This window comes from Peromyscus californicus, unplaced genomic scaffold, assembly GCF_007827085.1.
Source record: "Peromyscus californicus insignis strain IS unplaced genomic scaffold, ASM782708v3 Scaffold_3__1_contigs__length_106647218, whole genome shotgun sequence".
Lineage (NCBI taxonomy): Eukaryota > Metazoa > Chordata > Mammalia > Rodentia > Cricetidae > Peromyscus > Peromyscus californicus.
In genome coordinates this window covers 16,760,366-16,775,690 of record NW_026294551.1, presented here as the reverse complement: position 1 = coordinate 16,775,690, position 15,325 = coordinate 16,760,366, and the positions used below count along the sequence as shown (strand labels likewise).

General features: G+C 54.3%; 1 protein-coding gene across 1 annotated transcript; it reads right to left on the bottom strand.

Annotated features, from left to right (window-relative positions):
* Positions 1–2,843: 2,843 nt before the first annotated feature.
* LOC128121674 (transmembrane ascorbate-dependent reductase CYB561) lies at positions 2,844–8,116 on the bottom strand. Its single transcript, XM_052756543.1, has 6 exons — positions 7,982–8,116; positions 6,728–6,939; positions 5,734–5,832; positions 5,372–5,475; positions 4,776–4,933; positions 2,844–4,589 (listed from the first exon to the last, which is right to left on the bottom strand). The coding sequence occupies exons 2-6, from the start codon at positions 6,924–6,926 to the stop codon at positions 4,397–4,399; spliced, it is 753 nt and encodes a 250-aa protein (XP_052612503.1). The 5' UTR covers positions 6,927–6,939; positions 7,982–8,116; the 3' UTR covers positions 2,844–4,396.
* Between the last annotated feature and the right edge of the window lie 7,209 nt (positions 8,117–15,325).

The window sequence follows — 15,325 nt, the reverse complement described above, 5'->3', positions numbered from 1 at the left end:
TGGCACTTAAGATCTTTTTGCACCTCCCTCCTTCATAATGATCCCTGAGCCTTGGGGAGAAGGATGGGATGTTACTGTCTGCACTTGGACCATTCTTTATATAACTGCCATCTGCTGCAAAAAGAAGCTTCACTGGTGAGAGTTGAGAGCTGCCTAAGTATTTAGAAAGCAAGTTGATATTATGTTCACTTAGCAAAAGAATAGTTTATTCTCCTTTAGAGCCAATAACCAGCCACAGGCTCTTGGACCAGTCAGACCAGGCATGACTGTCTGTGGAGCAGGCCTTAAATTCAGTCAGAAAGCAGTTGGTTGCCCCCAGAACAATCATGCCACTATTATACCAGTAGACAGCTTTCCAGACAGGTCATTGTTGTAGTTGGCAAGGGTTCACAATGAGTGGTTTAAAATCTAGGATCAGAGAAGATTCTGTGTTCTTTACACAAGCCTCTAACGGATGACCTTGCTTCCTCCAAAGTGCACGTGCCAGAGCGGATCCTGAGGGTTGAGGCTTCTCAAGGTTACAGAGGCAAAGGCAGAGCTCAGAACTGACCTGCCCTACTGCTGCTTTCTCAAAGGGTGACCAAGGAGAAAGCCAGCAGGACACCGAAGAAGCCAAGTCTGCACTGGGTCCAAAGGCAGACCTTGCTACAGGTGGCCGGAGTTCAAGAGGGTTGACTTTGCGACTCGGGACCCCAAAGCCAGCTAGAGTGAGCTCTGGCTCTCATCTAACTTGAGATCGGTATAGGAGTCAGAGCGGTGGTGGTGCAGCCTTGGGTGCCAGTGGCTGGGATCACTTGAAAATTCATAACGCCGGGTGGTGGTGACGCACGCATTTAATCCCAGCACTCGGGAGGCAGAGGCAGGCGGATCTTTATGAGTTCGAGGCCAGCCTGGTCTACAGAGCGAGATCCAAGACAGGCTCCAAAACTACACAGAGAAGCCCTGTCTTGAAAAACCAAAAAAAAAAAAAAGGAAAGAAAGAAAGAAATTCCTAACAAGAGCACAGGATTCAGGGGTAACCCCAGACCCAGAAGTAAGATGAGAGAGACCTAGCACTCACAATCAGGATCCCTCTGCCTTCTCCCACTGGGAGAAGCCTGTGTTTGACATTGACAGTTTGTGCATGCACTGAGCCATGTGCTTAGAAACCTTTAATTAAGTGAAAGTCCACAAGGAAGCCTTGGTTGAAAGCAGAGGTTCTCAACCTGTGGGTCATGACCCCTTGGTGGGTCAGATGACTTGCACAGAGGTCACCTAAGATCATTGGAAAACACAGATAATTTACATTATGATTCATAACTAGCAACATTACAGTTATGAAATAGCAATGAAAATAATTTTATGGTTGGGGGCCAGCACAACATGAGGAACTGTATTAAAGGGTCACAGCATTAGGAAGGTTGAGAGTCCTGGTTTAGAGGAAGGACCTTGATTCTGGCTCCTACACACTAGCAACCAGCAACAGGATAAAGCTGAACAAATTCTGGGGAACCACTTACTTATGAGAGGATCTCCTGTAAGCTCCCTTTAAATAGTGAGCTCTGGGCCAGGCGGTGGTAGCACACACCTTTGATCCCAGCACCCCCAGAGGCAGAGGCAGGTAGATCTCTTAGTCCTAGGCTAGCATGATCTATAGAGTGAGTTCCAGGACAGCCAGGGCTACACACAGAAATGCTGTCTCGTAATAAGAAATAGTGAGCTCTCTAGCGAGGTATTTTAGCTTTGTTTATGTCATTGAGGGTGTTTTTGCTTATTTTGTTTGTCCTGACATAGAACCCAGGGCCTTGCAAGTACTCTACCACCTCCAGTACTGTTATTTTAAGACGGGGCCTGCTCTTGTAGTCCAGGCTGGCCTCAAGATACTCCTGCTGCCATGTGATGTGACTACAGGCATGTACCACCATGCATAGAGAGGCACAGTGAGACCCACTCAAATTTACCATAAGCATAGCTCCTGCATGGGTCACATAAATCAACCCAACGCAGACTCTCAGCTCATTCTGAAAAGCTTCACTCCTCTTCTTAAGGATCAGAAAGAGATGTTGAAAGGGTCAAACAGATACTGGACTGGGCATGAGCCTTCCCAGGCTCAGGCAGGGAAAAAACAAGGAAGGCCCTGAAAGGACCTCGAAGTTGGCCTAAGACCCCCAAGACCAAGATCTCAGCACAAAGGAGATGTATTGGCCCCAGAAGGACAGAGGGCAGGGATAAGGGACAAAGACAGGAGACAGAGGACGAGGGAGAAGGGGAAGGGGGCAGGGAGAGGGGGGAAAGGGTACTTGCCCTGGAGGGACAAAGGACTGCGTTTGGATAGAGAGGAGACAGATATGGCCCATAGGAAAAAGGCGGTTTATAAAGATACAGGGGGAAACCCTGTGTTAGGATGAGGTGGTTTGTTTTGACTGAGCATGTTAATTAGATGAGCCAAAAGGGGGTTTTTGATTGCTGGACTTCAATGCTTGGATGGCTGAACTTTAGTGGTTAGCCTCAGGAGGAAGACGTGACCAGATACAGAAATAGACCTTGGTGCCGGCTTTAGGAATGGAATCTACAGTTTAGCAAAGAAGAGGGAATGGGGGAGAAAGGTAAGACAAAAAATGGGGGTGCCATGTTTGCCATGCTCAGGCCTGCTAGAGCCCTTCAGGATCCCCTCCACTGGGGCCAAACCTCACCACCACAGAGACATGTCAGTCCTGTGCTGAGAACCTGTCAGTCACTTTATCTGCTGTACCCACCCTGGGGACAATTTCTCTCATCCCTAGTAGAACTAATTTCATGAATCTGACAGCTTAAAGCTTTGGATCCTTTTCTTGCCTCAGCAAATGAGAACAGAAGGCAAGTGCTCTGCTGTAGACATTTATTGATTCATCTGTTGCACCAACAACACTCTGTACGTCACAGGAGACAGCCACAGGCAAACAGAAGAAACCGCACACATCTGCTAGGGGCCTTCTTTGGTCCTTAGTCATGCATCACACACTTTGGCAAAAAGACTAGTTTACAGGCTCTCGAAGTTGTCATTTTCTGTGTAGTCTGGCAAGGGAGATTCACAATGGTACTCAGTGCTCTGTCTAAGGACCAGTCTCCCACATGTAAACATTTGACTATACAAGTGTGCCGGCTGATGAAAGAATTGATAAGATCCCTATCCTTGCAGCAGATGCAGTCGACACTGGAGGGAAACCTCATCATCCTGGCAACTGGAAAGATACAAGAGGAGGCCAGGGTGATGGGCAGCCCCAGGGAGAGGGGCTCCACCCCAGCTGGGGAAAGAAACATCACCTGAAGCATAGTTCTTAGAAATCTGACAGAAGACCAGCCTGTTGACCTAAAGAAATTGTCAGGTTCAGAAACTGCTCATTTCCCGTTGTTAAGTTAACCGTGTCTGTCACAAACCGTGAGGCTCCTGGAGAGGAGAGAGAGCCTGTGCCAAGCCCAAGAAGCATGAGATCAATGCTCTAATCACATTATTTCTAGACTCAAGCCAAACAGTGACTCAGCTAACAACACAACGCAGTGGGGGTTGGCTGTGTGCAGACACCACAGGGGACAAAACCCATTCCTCTACCCCAGTCCTGTTGTCCTGCGAAGATAGACCCGGGTGTGGGAGGACAGTAATGCTCCAGCCAAGCCAGGCACCCCAGCAGCCCCCTGGAGAGCAAGACAAACAGCAGGCTGAGCCCTGGTTTCCTTCTGCAGGCCAGCCTGGGCAGGCTCAGAACCTGTTGGAGGGAGGAACTGTCAGGGCAGCTGGAGGTCAGGAGGCCCCTCACCGCCAGCAGCCTGCCCTCCTTGTCCACCAGGGCAGGTACATACCTGCATTCTGAGCACCTAACCCCTTCCCTGAAAAGCCTATTTAGGGATTAAAGAACAGAAAGATCTGCGACTGTGGCCAAACCACATGGCAGGGCTCCTTCGGGACATACTCAGCCCTTCTGGGGGACCTTATTCTGAACACCAGCATACTTTACACATAATATCACTTGCTCTACTGCCAAGGACACGTGCTTCCCGAACTGCTGGGACTCCAGGGTTGAATACACAAGCAACAGTCTTGGCTTTCCATGCCAGTTCCTCAGGCCCAGCCCCAGCCATCTGCTGCCTGGAGGGTGGAGCTCCCCTAAGGATCAAGACCAGGCTTGACCCCCAGAACCCCTGACTAAGCTTTCTGCATGTGAAAGGGCAACAGCGGGTACAGGCAGGGCCTACACAGGGCTCACAGGATGCATCAAAAGCCACAAGCGAGAAAGGGAAAGCAGAGGACAACCCCAAAACATGGAACCCCACTAAACTAACATTGATGACCCGCACTCCCGGACCTAAAGACTCAGGTTCTGCACGGAGGAACAGAAAGACATCTGGGAACCCACAGAACCAGGAGGACCACCCAAGGCCATCACTGGGGACTGGGGCTGTCTCCCTCTGTCAGGGTCTTGAAGTCCATGGAGAGGGCTTGCTCTTCAGCCTGGGAAGGCCGCTTCCAGTCAGCTTGAGCCAAGATGTAGAGCACAACCACCCCAAAACAGACCAGCAGCAGGCCCAGCATGTTGGCCAGGAGCCCCTCAGGTTCAAACGTGCTGTACTTGGTCCTGTAGGGTATGGTGAAGGGAGAAGCCAGCAAGGGTCCCAGTTAGGACAAATGCAGCCCAGGCCTTAAAAATGCCTCAGGTTTCTCAGGGGCAGCCCCTCCGCCCTCCCAGAGAGAAAAGTCATCTCAGAAGAGGCTCCCAGTGAAGCAGAGGGCACTTGGGACCCTTCCTCTTCAGGACACTTACCCGAGTTTGAAGAGCAGGGCCTCCTTCAGGCCCAGGAGGGCTGTGCCCACAGAAAGGAGGAATATGACGGCACCGAAGAAGATGTGCTGGGGGCGGTAACGGCTCCGCAGAGAGAACGAAGCTCCGGGGAACAGGAAGAAGCTGAAACCCATGAGCCACTAAAAGAAGAGAGGACTCTACTGAGCCCTGAGCTGGCTGGGACCTACCAGGAGACCACTAAAGCCCCTGCATCCCTCACGTGCCCCAGTGGAGCATGGAACACTTAGAGGGAAGCTGGCCTGCTCTCCAGTACTGGAAGCCTTCTGCCTTGAGGCCTTGGACCTCCAACAGCAGCTCATCACCCCGTGGATTCAGGAAGCTGAGGCATGTGACTCAACACTTGTACGGTCAGTGGGAAAGGAAAAGGGTCTGGGGCGCCCTGTCCTCTACAGTCCTCGGTGTATACCCAGTTCAGCCTCTGAAAACAACATCCAACTCTATTAACCTGCTCCTTCCTCTCTGGACATGGCACCCGGGAAAAATGGGCCCCTTATGGCATACCTGAGCCCCACTACCTCCGCCTCCCCTCCCCCATCCCTCGCTGGAGCTGGACTCACCTGCACAAAGTACAGAATAAAGACTGTGAGCCCACACCAGCTGTGCAAGCTGTACAGGTCAGCATAGCCCTTCTTCTTGTGGTAGTCGAACACGGCCACCAAGCCTGGAGCAGAGACAGGGGCCATCTGAGGACAGGGCTGAACATGGAAAAGGGAGAGGAAGGGAAACCCAGGGGAAACTGCTAGCCAGAACTTCTGGGCTTTGGTCCAGCCCGATGATGGCCAGGATCCAGTATCACTGCCTGGGATGCCTGTGAGGAGGAGAGTGGGGCAAGGCAGCCTGGGGTAGGGACTGTATCCTGCAGCCGCTGCTGAGCCTGCAGCGGTAGGTGGAGGAAGAAAGGCTGTGTCCAAGAACTCACCCACCAGGGCGATGATGAAGGCAGCAACATGGAGCAGTCCATGCAGGATCTTGGTCGTGCGTTTGGCTTCTTTTCTGAAGACACGGTACACCAGCAGAGCTTGTGGGAAGTGAGAGAACGTTTTAAGTGTGTAGGCCTGTACTGGACAAACAGGGAAACCTGGCTGGCTACACAAAGATCTGTGCCAAGAGCCTGTCAAAGTCTGACAGTCACAGAAACTGGAGGAGAGAACAGGACTGCACAGGGACCTCGCACCCATCCTGGTTTCGGTCAAGGTTGCTTCTGAGTCTTTCTGGCCCATGCACACTCAAGGACCAGGAAAGGAGGCTATGCCACACTTCCTGCCACCATCAGAGGCAACAAAGGCAGGACTCTGCCCTGAGTACCCACTCAGGGCAACTGCTAGACCTGGGAGATGCTGGGCCTTGCAAGGTGTCCTGTAACTCATTGATTCAGGGGTTCAGGGATTATCAGTCAAACTGAGGTGCTGGCCAGACTCCATGTACCTCTTAGCAGAGAGTGTGATTCAGGAGCCTTTCTGGATAGATAATCACTGCTCTTCTCAGGCAGACTCCCAGCGTCCAAGGCGTAATGTGATCCTGCCTAGTCCCCACTGCTACTGAGGGAGGACAGGCCCCTGGATGCCTCTAGGACCTGCTGCTGGGAGGTGGCTGCCAGTTCCTCCCACCCCAGTCCAGCTCCCTGCAGGCTGTACTCACACCAAGCACCTGCTGGCTCTTATCCCAAGGACCGGCACTCTAGCTCAGCCATGTCCCCATTCAACAATGCACTCGTACACATGTGTCTACCTTTCCCAACTTCCAGCTGCCCCTGAAGACAGTATAGCTCACAACCCAGGCTGGCTCTGCTCTAGAAGGCAGCCGTGGCCCCTGAGATGCCACCTGCTGAAGGCAGATGCAGAACCAATGAAACCTGTTGGAGAGCAGCTGTCGCCCTCCAAACACAGGCTCCCTGGACTAGTCCCAGGACTCACCATCTCCTTGTAGGAAGATCATGCCTATGACCATGCAGAGCGGGTGCACGTTAAACTGCAGAGAGCTTTCCCAGGCAATACCACCTCGGTAGAGACCCAGCCACGCACCAGTCACAGCCACCACGGTGAGGCCCAGCAGCTGGGAGAAAGCCACGTAGTATGGCAACGCACCAGGTACGGAGGAGGCACCGTGCTCCATGTTGAGACCCCGGCTGCAGGAGAGACAGAGTTCTAGGGATACAAACCGCCTGACGAAGGCAGCTGCCCCCTCCCCCACCCCGTGTCTAAGCTGTGCACATTCGCCCTCCCACCTTCAAGACCCCTGTCAACATCCTGGGGCAGAGTCCCCAAATCCTAGGAACACCTCAGCAGGAGGCCAGGCCTTCCCACAGAGACTAACCTGACCTGGGCTCTGCATACAAAGTGGGGCACAAGTTTAAAAGCACCCGAGTTCTGATGACAGCATGGGCCCCATCCCTGGCTTGTCATTGCAGTTTCCTGAGGCCCTGGGTTTTCTGGGCTGGGACTGACGGACACAGCAGAGACACAGCAGATTCCCCGAAGGTGCAGGCCCGCCACTCCTTTCTCCAGATGGGTGGGAAGGTCCTTCCCGGGTGGGAAGGTCCTTCCCGGGTGGGAAGTGGAAGCCTTGCTCTGTCACTCATTTGTAAGCCTCAACCCCTGATCCTAAGAGCCAGGGCACCCCAGAGAGGGTCCCCTTGTTCTAGGTAGCTGTGTTCTGCCCGCCCCTGCTGTGCCAGACCACAGGCCAGCCTGGGAGCCCCACCCCCACCCCGAGTCCGTCCCTTCCAGCTCCTTCCCACACCAAGGGTGAGAGAGGTTGCTATCCTCCCTCAGGTGAGGTTTCCAGAACCAGAGACCCCAGCAAAGTGGCCTCACATGCAGAACTCACATGTTCTCATCCACCCTACTGAACTGTCGATGATCTATGCAGGAAGACAGAGTCCTATGTCACTATTTAAGGAGGCACCGCCTGGACCAGGAGAGCCTTGAGAGGCTCTGTGCATGCAGGCCAACCTCAGGCGCGCTCTCAACCCTTCCCCTGCATCTTCTCCTGCCCCCACGATGTCCCATGAGAAAAAAGGGTGGAGGGGAGCAAGCTGGTTGCCTCAGGGCTGGCAGTGGCTGAGTACACAAAGGTCCTCCTCTGGCTGGGCAAGACTACCACCCATGCCACCCCCAGCGGGACATCAGAGCTCCCGCTTACGGCCCCCTCCCAGCAGTAGTGGGTACCAGAAGGTGCGTGGCAGCAGCAAACAGAAGCTGTGAGAGCAGCTTCCCCAACACTAGCTGCTGCTGGTGCTCTGGCTGTGCCGGGCCGGGGTCTGCCAGCTCCTCCAGTGGGGTCAGCTCCAGCTCCGCCTCCAGTTCTGGACAGCAACTCCTCCATTTGAAAAGAAGAACAAGGCAGTTAATAAGACGCTCTGTGAGAGACAAAAGCCAGTCACCAGCATCCCCACATGCATTTGTCAGAAACACACACACATTTTTCATAGAAATGGACACATGACATCTTCTAACCCATCTTACTGTAATGGCATAGCACACACATCTTTTCATGTAGATGAACAAACTTCTGCCTCATCGGTTCAACAACCTCACACCACCGCACTGTCCTTGTCTCTGTCTCTAGCTGAGCCCCTAACTCCTGCTGACTGAACTTGCAGGGGGCTGGCTCTCAGCTTTCATGGGATAGGCACCACTCAGAGACTTGTGTGAAGCAGGCTGGCCTCTTCCTCAAATTCTTGACATGTTCTTCCAAGTCATGCCTGCTGTGTGGGAATTCTTTCTGAAGCCCCAGCCAGGAGTAAACCCCTATTTCTGGAACTCTTGCTGCTATTCCTGTCTGTCCCCACACATGTGACTGCAAAATCTTATGCCAATTCTGTCTTCCCTCAGATTGCCTCCTCACTGACCCATCAGCCTCATCCAGGAGCAGTGTCCTCTCCCATCACAGCCATGCCCTCTCGAGCCCCCAGATAGCCATGGGCTGCCCTCCTCCTGCCCAGGGGGTCCATTGAAGGCTACACAGCTCAGGGGCTCCCAGATCTCTGTCATCACTTCCCTCTCAGCCAGCTCCGCTGTCCTACCAGCTCATGACACAAGCCTCTCTGTTTTCAGTCTGCCTGACACACTGGGACATGCCTCCTTTCCCAAGTCATATCGCCCTGGCCAGCCAGAGGAATGCCTGCTGCCTCATGATCCTAACGTGTCCTTCCGCAGCCCCACTGTGTTCCCACCAGGTCCACATAGAGGCGTCAGCTCCCCCTGGGTTAGCAATACAACCTGCTGTTGGTAGCCTTCTGGTGAAACCCAACTTCCTGCTCTCTGCTCCGTGCGGCTACATTGCCCTGGAGACTCACTCCAGGGCAATGGCATCTTGCTCACTGCTTTGACCCCAAGTGCAGCTCCAGCCCCGCCTCAGTCCTCAAGGCTCCCCAAAACTTCCTTACCCTCTTGGGCTCTGCTCTAGATTTAATCCCACGACGCTCTCTACTGAAGTGTCCCACTTCTTGAGGACAAGAAGGCCACTCACCGCACCCTTCTCCAAGACCCCTCAGGTATCCAACAGAGAATGCTGTCCCCTGCAGTCCCTTGTCCTGCCTCCTCTCCAGGTCACTCCTCCCTTATTAGATTCATCTCCCCAGAGCCCGGAGCAGAGCGGAATCTGATTAGCTCCCAGTGAGGAAGAACAGCAGGAGCAGGTGACCTGTCACAGCTTTGTCACGCTCCATACAAAGGGCAGATCCCGGCTGCAGCATCAGGCCCTTGACCTCTCCTCACGAAATGGGCAGAGACCCTAGGGAAGGTCTCTTCACAAGGTAGTGAGTGGGAGGGTGGCTTTACCGTCCCGCACTGGAGATTCCGTCCTGAATTCCCTGTGAAGCGAGCCCCTGAGTGCTGCCGGCACACCCAACCCCAGGGGGAGGCGAACCTGTATGCATCAGGAGGGCGGGGACCGACAGCCAGGGAGCCTCGTGCTCTGCGCCAGGCGCTTTATGCCCTCTCTATTTACCGCTCAACAGTACTGTTAGCGTACCAAGTGTTACCCCAGTGTAACAGATGAGGAAGGAGGGCTCAAAGACAGTAAAGGTCATGCTCACAGTTACCACCAGCAAAGAGCTGTTCCACTCGCTGCTGCTCCTTAGATGCTGGTAGATGGTGGAACTCCCCAGCAAAGACTTGGGCCCTGCCAGCAGGGGCTTCCAGACAAGTATTAATAGTAGCGGATGCTACAAGAAGGGCCATAGAGGGCTGGGATGTATAGCTCAGTGACAGGGCACAGACTGGGCCCACTCAGCAGGGCCCTGGATTCAATCCCCAGCACTGCCCAAGACAGGATGCGGGGTTTGGGGCTAGTATTAAAAACTCAAGGCAACCCTGCATGGCCCTTCCCATCAGACTAGGAAAAGGGCACCATCCATTGACAAAGGGCACACTCTTCTGGGTCTCTTCCCCAGTGGTCAAGGTCTGCCACCAGCACTGAACTTTCTAATGCTCACTAACTAGGGTGACACTGCCACACTTTCTAAACACTTAGCCAATCAAGGCTCTGGTGGCCCCTGTTGAATAAGGGAGTCTCCCTGGTCCCTGCTCATCACTCACTGTCACAGCACCAAACCCAGGTGCTGCCCGCAGCTCCCCAGGAGAAAATGGGTATGAGCAGGAGAAAGGGGGGTTCAGGGGATTGAGTGAGCAGCGGTGTCTCAATTTCAGTTTACTCTCGGGTAGGACACCCAGCCAAGCAGTCCTGGGAGCAAGAAGGCCAGCCTGAGGAGAAAGTGAGGCACAGTGGCCTTCAGAAACGTGGCTGCTTTTGATGCAAGGGTGAGGCTACAAGGTAATGCCAGAGGCATTGAGAGGGGCTGTCGCTCGCTAAGCGGGGCCCCTCCATTCGGGCAGGCACGGCTTGCCTGCTGGGGACTCCTATGCACTCAGTGCTGTACGCGCAAAATCGGGAGTTACAGAAAAGATAAAGCAGCAGCAATCCCAGCACTCAGGGGCTACGGCAGGAGGATTCCAAGTGCCGGGCCAGCCTAGGCTACACAGGAAGACCCTGTTTCAAAAACAAAAACTGTTGAGTTGTCCTGTGCCTCCTGGAATCCTTTAGTAAAAATGTTCCCGGCTGCAGCTCAGTTGAGCATAGCTCATGGTTCTCTGTGCTTAGGGCAGATGCCCCCAAGGCTCAGCCAGAGCTGCTCAGCCTGTGGCATCTGCAAGCTTGAAAGGGGTTGTAAGCATGTACGTTTGCATCATGGTCCCTGGTCACCCCAACAGTGAGAACACCCTACTCTTCCCTCCTCATGTGGATGCTGCTCACTCTTGGCTGTCCTCGCCTGTGCTCCCAGGGCAGAACCGTAGACCATGGCTCCACAGCCTGGAAATGGCCACTCTTGACCCCAGCTTTCCTCAGCTCCCACAGACCTGTGTTCTCTCTCCTTTTCCCTCCTTCTCCTTTCTTTTTCTTTCTTTCAAGACAGGGTCTCACAATGTAATCTAAGCTGGCTTCTAACTTGACATCCCCCTGCCTCAGCCTCCTAACTACAATATCACACTTGGTTCACACTAGAGTCTTGCAAGGAACAGGGGCTCTTGTGGCCCCTTACATGGCTACTCTCCTTCCTTTCTGAGAGTTCAGGGTGGGGTGACAGATCTCTGGGCTGTGACGGTCAAGCAGATACATCCCAATCTCTCCACACCACCTGCAGACTGGCTCCCACGTAATGCAATCACACAGGAACACAGTTACCCGCAGGGCTTAGCCTGTGCTGAACATCACGCTCCCTCTCCAGGCCCAGTGTGTTTTATTAAAAGGCAACCATATCTAACCTCATTACTGGTACCAGACACTGCACATGCTGTACAGCCCAGGAGGCAGCAGGCCGAGCAGAGGGAAGCTGGGCAGTAGGAAACCTGGCTTGGCCACCACCCTCCCTATCAGCTGCAGGCTTTAATTGAGTTTTCAAAGACTGTAGTGGGGGCAGGGACTAGAGCTTTTCCTGATGGGTGAGCCCCTAAAACGTGGTGAGACAAAAGTCAGAAAGAAGCTGAGCTGTTGCATGGGGCACCCAGGATGCTCCAGGCAGAAAGTGGTCCTTGAGTCTGCGCTGGAACTCACAGCGGTTAAAAACAAAGGGGTTATTTCATTTCACAAGGGAAAAGGTGAACTTTAAGGGTTGAAATGGTTTAATTTTTAATCCAGTGTGTATGCTGTCTTTACAGCAATGTAGTTTGAAAATGTCATTATTTATTGTTATGGAGGATGGGCCCCCTGCATGCCAAAGCACCTAACGCATCTCAGTGTTACAGTGCAGCCTGGGTCACAAAGATGTCAAAGATTCAAAGTGTGTTCCCCTGGTAACTGCTGTGTGTGTGCCATCAGGAAGGCCGTAAGGAGGAGGGGCATGCAGACCTGTATTACTGGACTGCAGGAAAGTGAAATGGGAAACATATGCCCAAATGCCTCGTACGGTGCCTGCCACCTGGTGAGCGCTCAGCCAAACAGCAGTTGAATGAAAATGGTATCACCTGTGGGTCATAGTGGCAGCAACTGACACATGGGGATAGTACCACAAAGAGCCAGAGGGTCGGGACAGCGCAAACCCCTCTCCTAAGGCCACCACCAACCCATGCCCCTATGGAACAGAAGTTTCTAGAGTATGGAAGAATGTCAAACAGTCTGCTTTTAATTATTGTTGTTGGGGAGTGGCGTTGATTCAGGATCTCCCTCTGTAGCCCAGGCTGGCTTTAAACTTGCAGTCTGCCTGCATCAGCCTCCTAAACGCTAGGATTACAGCCACTTGACACCACACATGACCCAGATGGTAGTTTTAATCTCTGAAATTTTATACTCCCACTTGTATTCTAATTCATTATCAGCTAATTAAAAATGGAGAGTGAAACTTGGCGTGGTGACCTTTAATCCCAGCACTCAGATCTCTGTGAGTTCAAGAAGCCTGGGCTCTGCCCACCCAGGGACAGTGACAGGGCAGGGCATCTGTGGGCGATTCTACTTCTGGTTCCAGGAGCTCCTCCTACAAGGGGCAGGATTGGAGCAGTCCAGTATTTTCCGCCGGGATCCGAGTGCTGGGAACAATCAAGGTATTTAAGGGAGGTGGCATTGCTTTGTTTTGCTATGAAAAGAGCAGGGCAGGATCCAAGAGATGGAACTTTTCTTAGAGAGTTTTTAAAAACTCACAAGATTGCCAAGACAGAATGGCAACCAAAAGGGAAGCCAGAGTCCACAAAGACCCTGCAGTGACTTGTGATGCAGCACGGGAAAGGGGGTAGGGGTAAGAGAAGTGACCGGAAAGGGGAGGTGGCCAGGCCACCACTCGGAGATGTCAAAGGCGACAGCAGATCCCTTTCTCCGAGAAGTTCAGCACCTGCGTCACCTCCAGGGCCAAAGCATGAAGCCTGGCTATCTGCCAGTCTAGGAACTCCTAATCCCACCCGAGGAAGGCGGGATGCAGAAGAAAGGCTCTACCTGGCCCGCACCTGAGCGCAGGAACCAGGCGCGGGGACAGTGGAGGGTTCGGCTAAGAACCGTCGTGGCAGACGCCGATGGGTCCACTCCCACCCGCTTTATTTTGACTATAGTCACAGGACCCTAGACTTGAACTCAGGTCCCCATTCTAACAACTCCCGCAGAGACGCGGCCCGCGGTCCCCAGGCCGCCTGTCCCGGTTCCCAGCAGCAGGAACTCCCACGTCAGGCCGCCGCCTCGCGGGGCCGCTGCAGGGGACAGGAGGGGGGGACGCCCGGGCCGGGGCGGGCAGGTGCGCGCGGGAGAGCGGCTCGAAGCCCCGCGTCGCCCGGCCGCAGTCCCCGCCGCCCCTCCGCGTGGACCTCGGCGCCCTGTCGCCTACCTCGTCCCGCCGCCGCCAGGCCTGCGCGCGTCCCCGCGCCGCGCCGCGCCCCGGCCGCTCTGCCGGTTCCGCGGGCCTGGGCGCGACGGCGTCGCCATGGTGACAGGGCGGCGGCGGGGCGGCGGTAGCGCGCACGGGGAGGCGACGGTCACCTGCGCCGGAAGTACCGCCAGGCGCGGGCACACCGACCGGCACTCGCGACCCGGGTTCCGGCAGCTTGGGAACCGGCTCGGGACCGGCGTGGGGAGGAGAGGGTTGGCGGTGCGGGTTCGGCGCCCCGGTTCCCGGCCTCTAGCCTCTCGCTCTCCGCTTCGGCACTTCCGAACTCGGGCAGCCGCTAGGTGTCAGGCCCCGCCTGGGCCCAAGCTCAGCTCCGGGAACCCTGGGGTCACCTCTCCCAGCCCCCGTGGGCGGAGATGGCACTTTGCACTTTACTGGAAGGCTGGGAATAAACCCTGTCCTTCCCGCCTCTGCACACCCGCCACGCAGACACTGTTGTTGATAGTTTGCCTCCCTCTTTTTTCCACTCCAGGACGGACGGACGGGGACACACACACACACACACACACACACACACACACACACACGCGGAGGGGAGAGACGCCAATCTAAGGATAGATACGGTTCTTCCAACTTCTCATTTAAGGCCTAGACCTGTTGCCAAGGTCTGTACTTAAGACAGCAGGTTGCCAAGGCCGAGGCTGGGAGCTTGGGCCGCGGATCCTGGCCCCCTGTGCAGGAAGTGCTATGGGTAGATAAGAGCCCAGCTCAGACTTCCTACAAGCTGGGAACAAAAGGTTCTTTCCTGTTGGATGCCTGGCCAGACTCACCATGGGTCCAAGAATGGGAGAGAAATGGAGTATTTTCCCGTGAGGCAAAGCATCTTTGACTGTGGGACTCACCTCTCTCACCTGCCCTCCCCCAACGAAGGCAGCCCTTGGAGTTCCTCAGCACACTGGGAGCTTCCCACAGGCTGAAGCCAGAATTGGGTGGGGGCCTTCTAGAGGGGTACCCTCATAAGTGAGCATGCTGTCTAGTGTATGGTTGAGATAGCGCCAAGAGCCGGAATTGTGCTAAGGTAGCTTTTCATCTGGAGGAAGCTAATGGACATGTTATGGTAAGCAGCAGCTTCCTTGGTGTGCTTATAAACTAAAGATGGAGCTGAGCCAATTCTCATTGTTTGGTGGGTATATTGGGGCTTCTGGGAGGAAAAGGAGGGACAGACTTGGCAGGATGGGATCTTGTTCAAGTGCTGCGTTCCCTGGTTACAGTGCAAGGCTTTCAGTGTCCCAAAGCCTGGGGAGACTCCTGCTGGGGACTCACGGGACCCAACGGGTTCTTGTCCCCAATCGTCCTGTAGTGGGCTGCAGGGCTTTTCTCTAGAAGGGTTGTGTGTGGGACACACACACACACACACACACACACACACACACACACACACACACACAGTGTCCTCAGGGGCCTGCCGAAAGTGAGATGTAGTATTCCAAGAGAGGGAGAGGCCTCTGTCCCAGCTTATAGAGACTCAGCTGTAAGGGTCCATGTACCCCACTTTAAAGAATGGGGGAGCGCATCACAGTGCTTTCAAACACTGAATTTCAGCCTGGTCCAGCTGCCCGAGTTCCCAGCTCAGAACAGAGGACCTCCAAACCACCTTTCCCCCATCTTGGTGCAGGAATCCCTCCCTCCAAAGCCTGAGCAGTGTGTG

Excerpts from the sequence above, each read along its gene's own strand:
- LOC128121674 (XM_052756543.1), bottom strand. The coding sequence starts at position 6,926 with ATGGAGCACGGTGCCTCCTCCGTACCTGGTGCGTTGCCATACTACGTG. Across the intron at positions 5,476-5,733 it reads CTTCATCATCGCCCTGGTGG|GCTTGGTGGCCGTGTTCGAC; the intron begins GTGAGTTCTTGG and ends TCTCTGCTCCAG. Across the intron at positions 4,934-5,371 it reads TTATTCTGTACTTTGTGCAG|TGGCTCATGGGTTTCAGCTT; the intron begins GTGAGTCCAGCT and ends CTCTTCTTTTAG.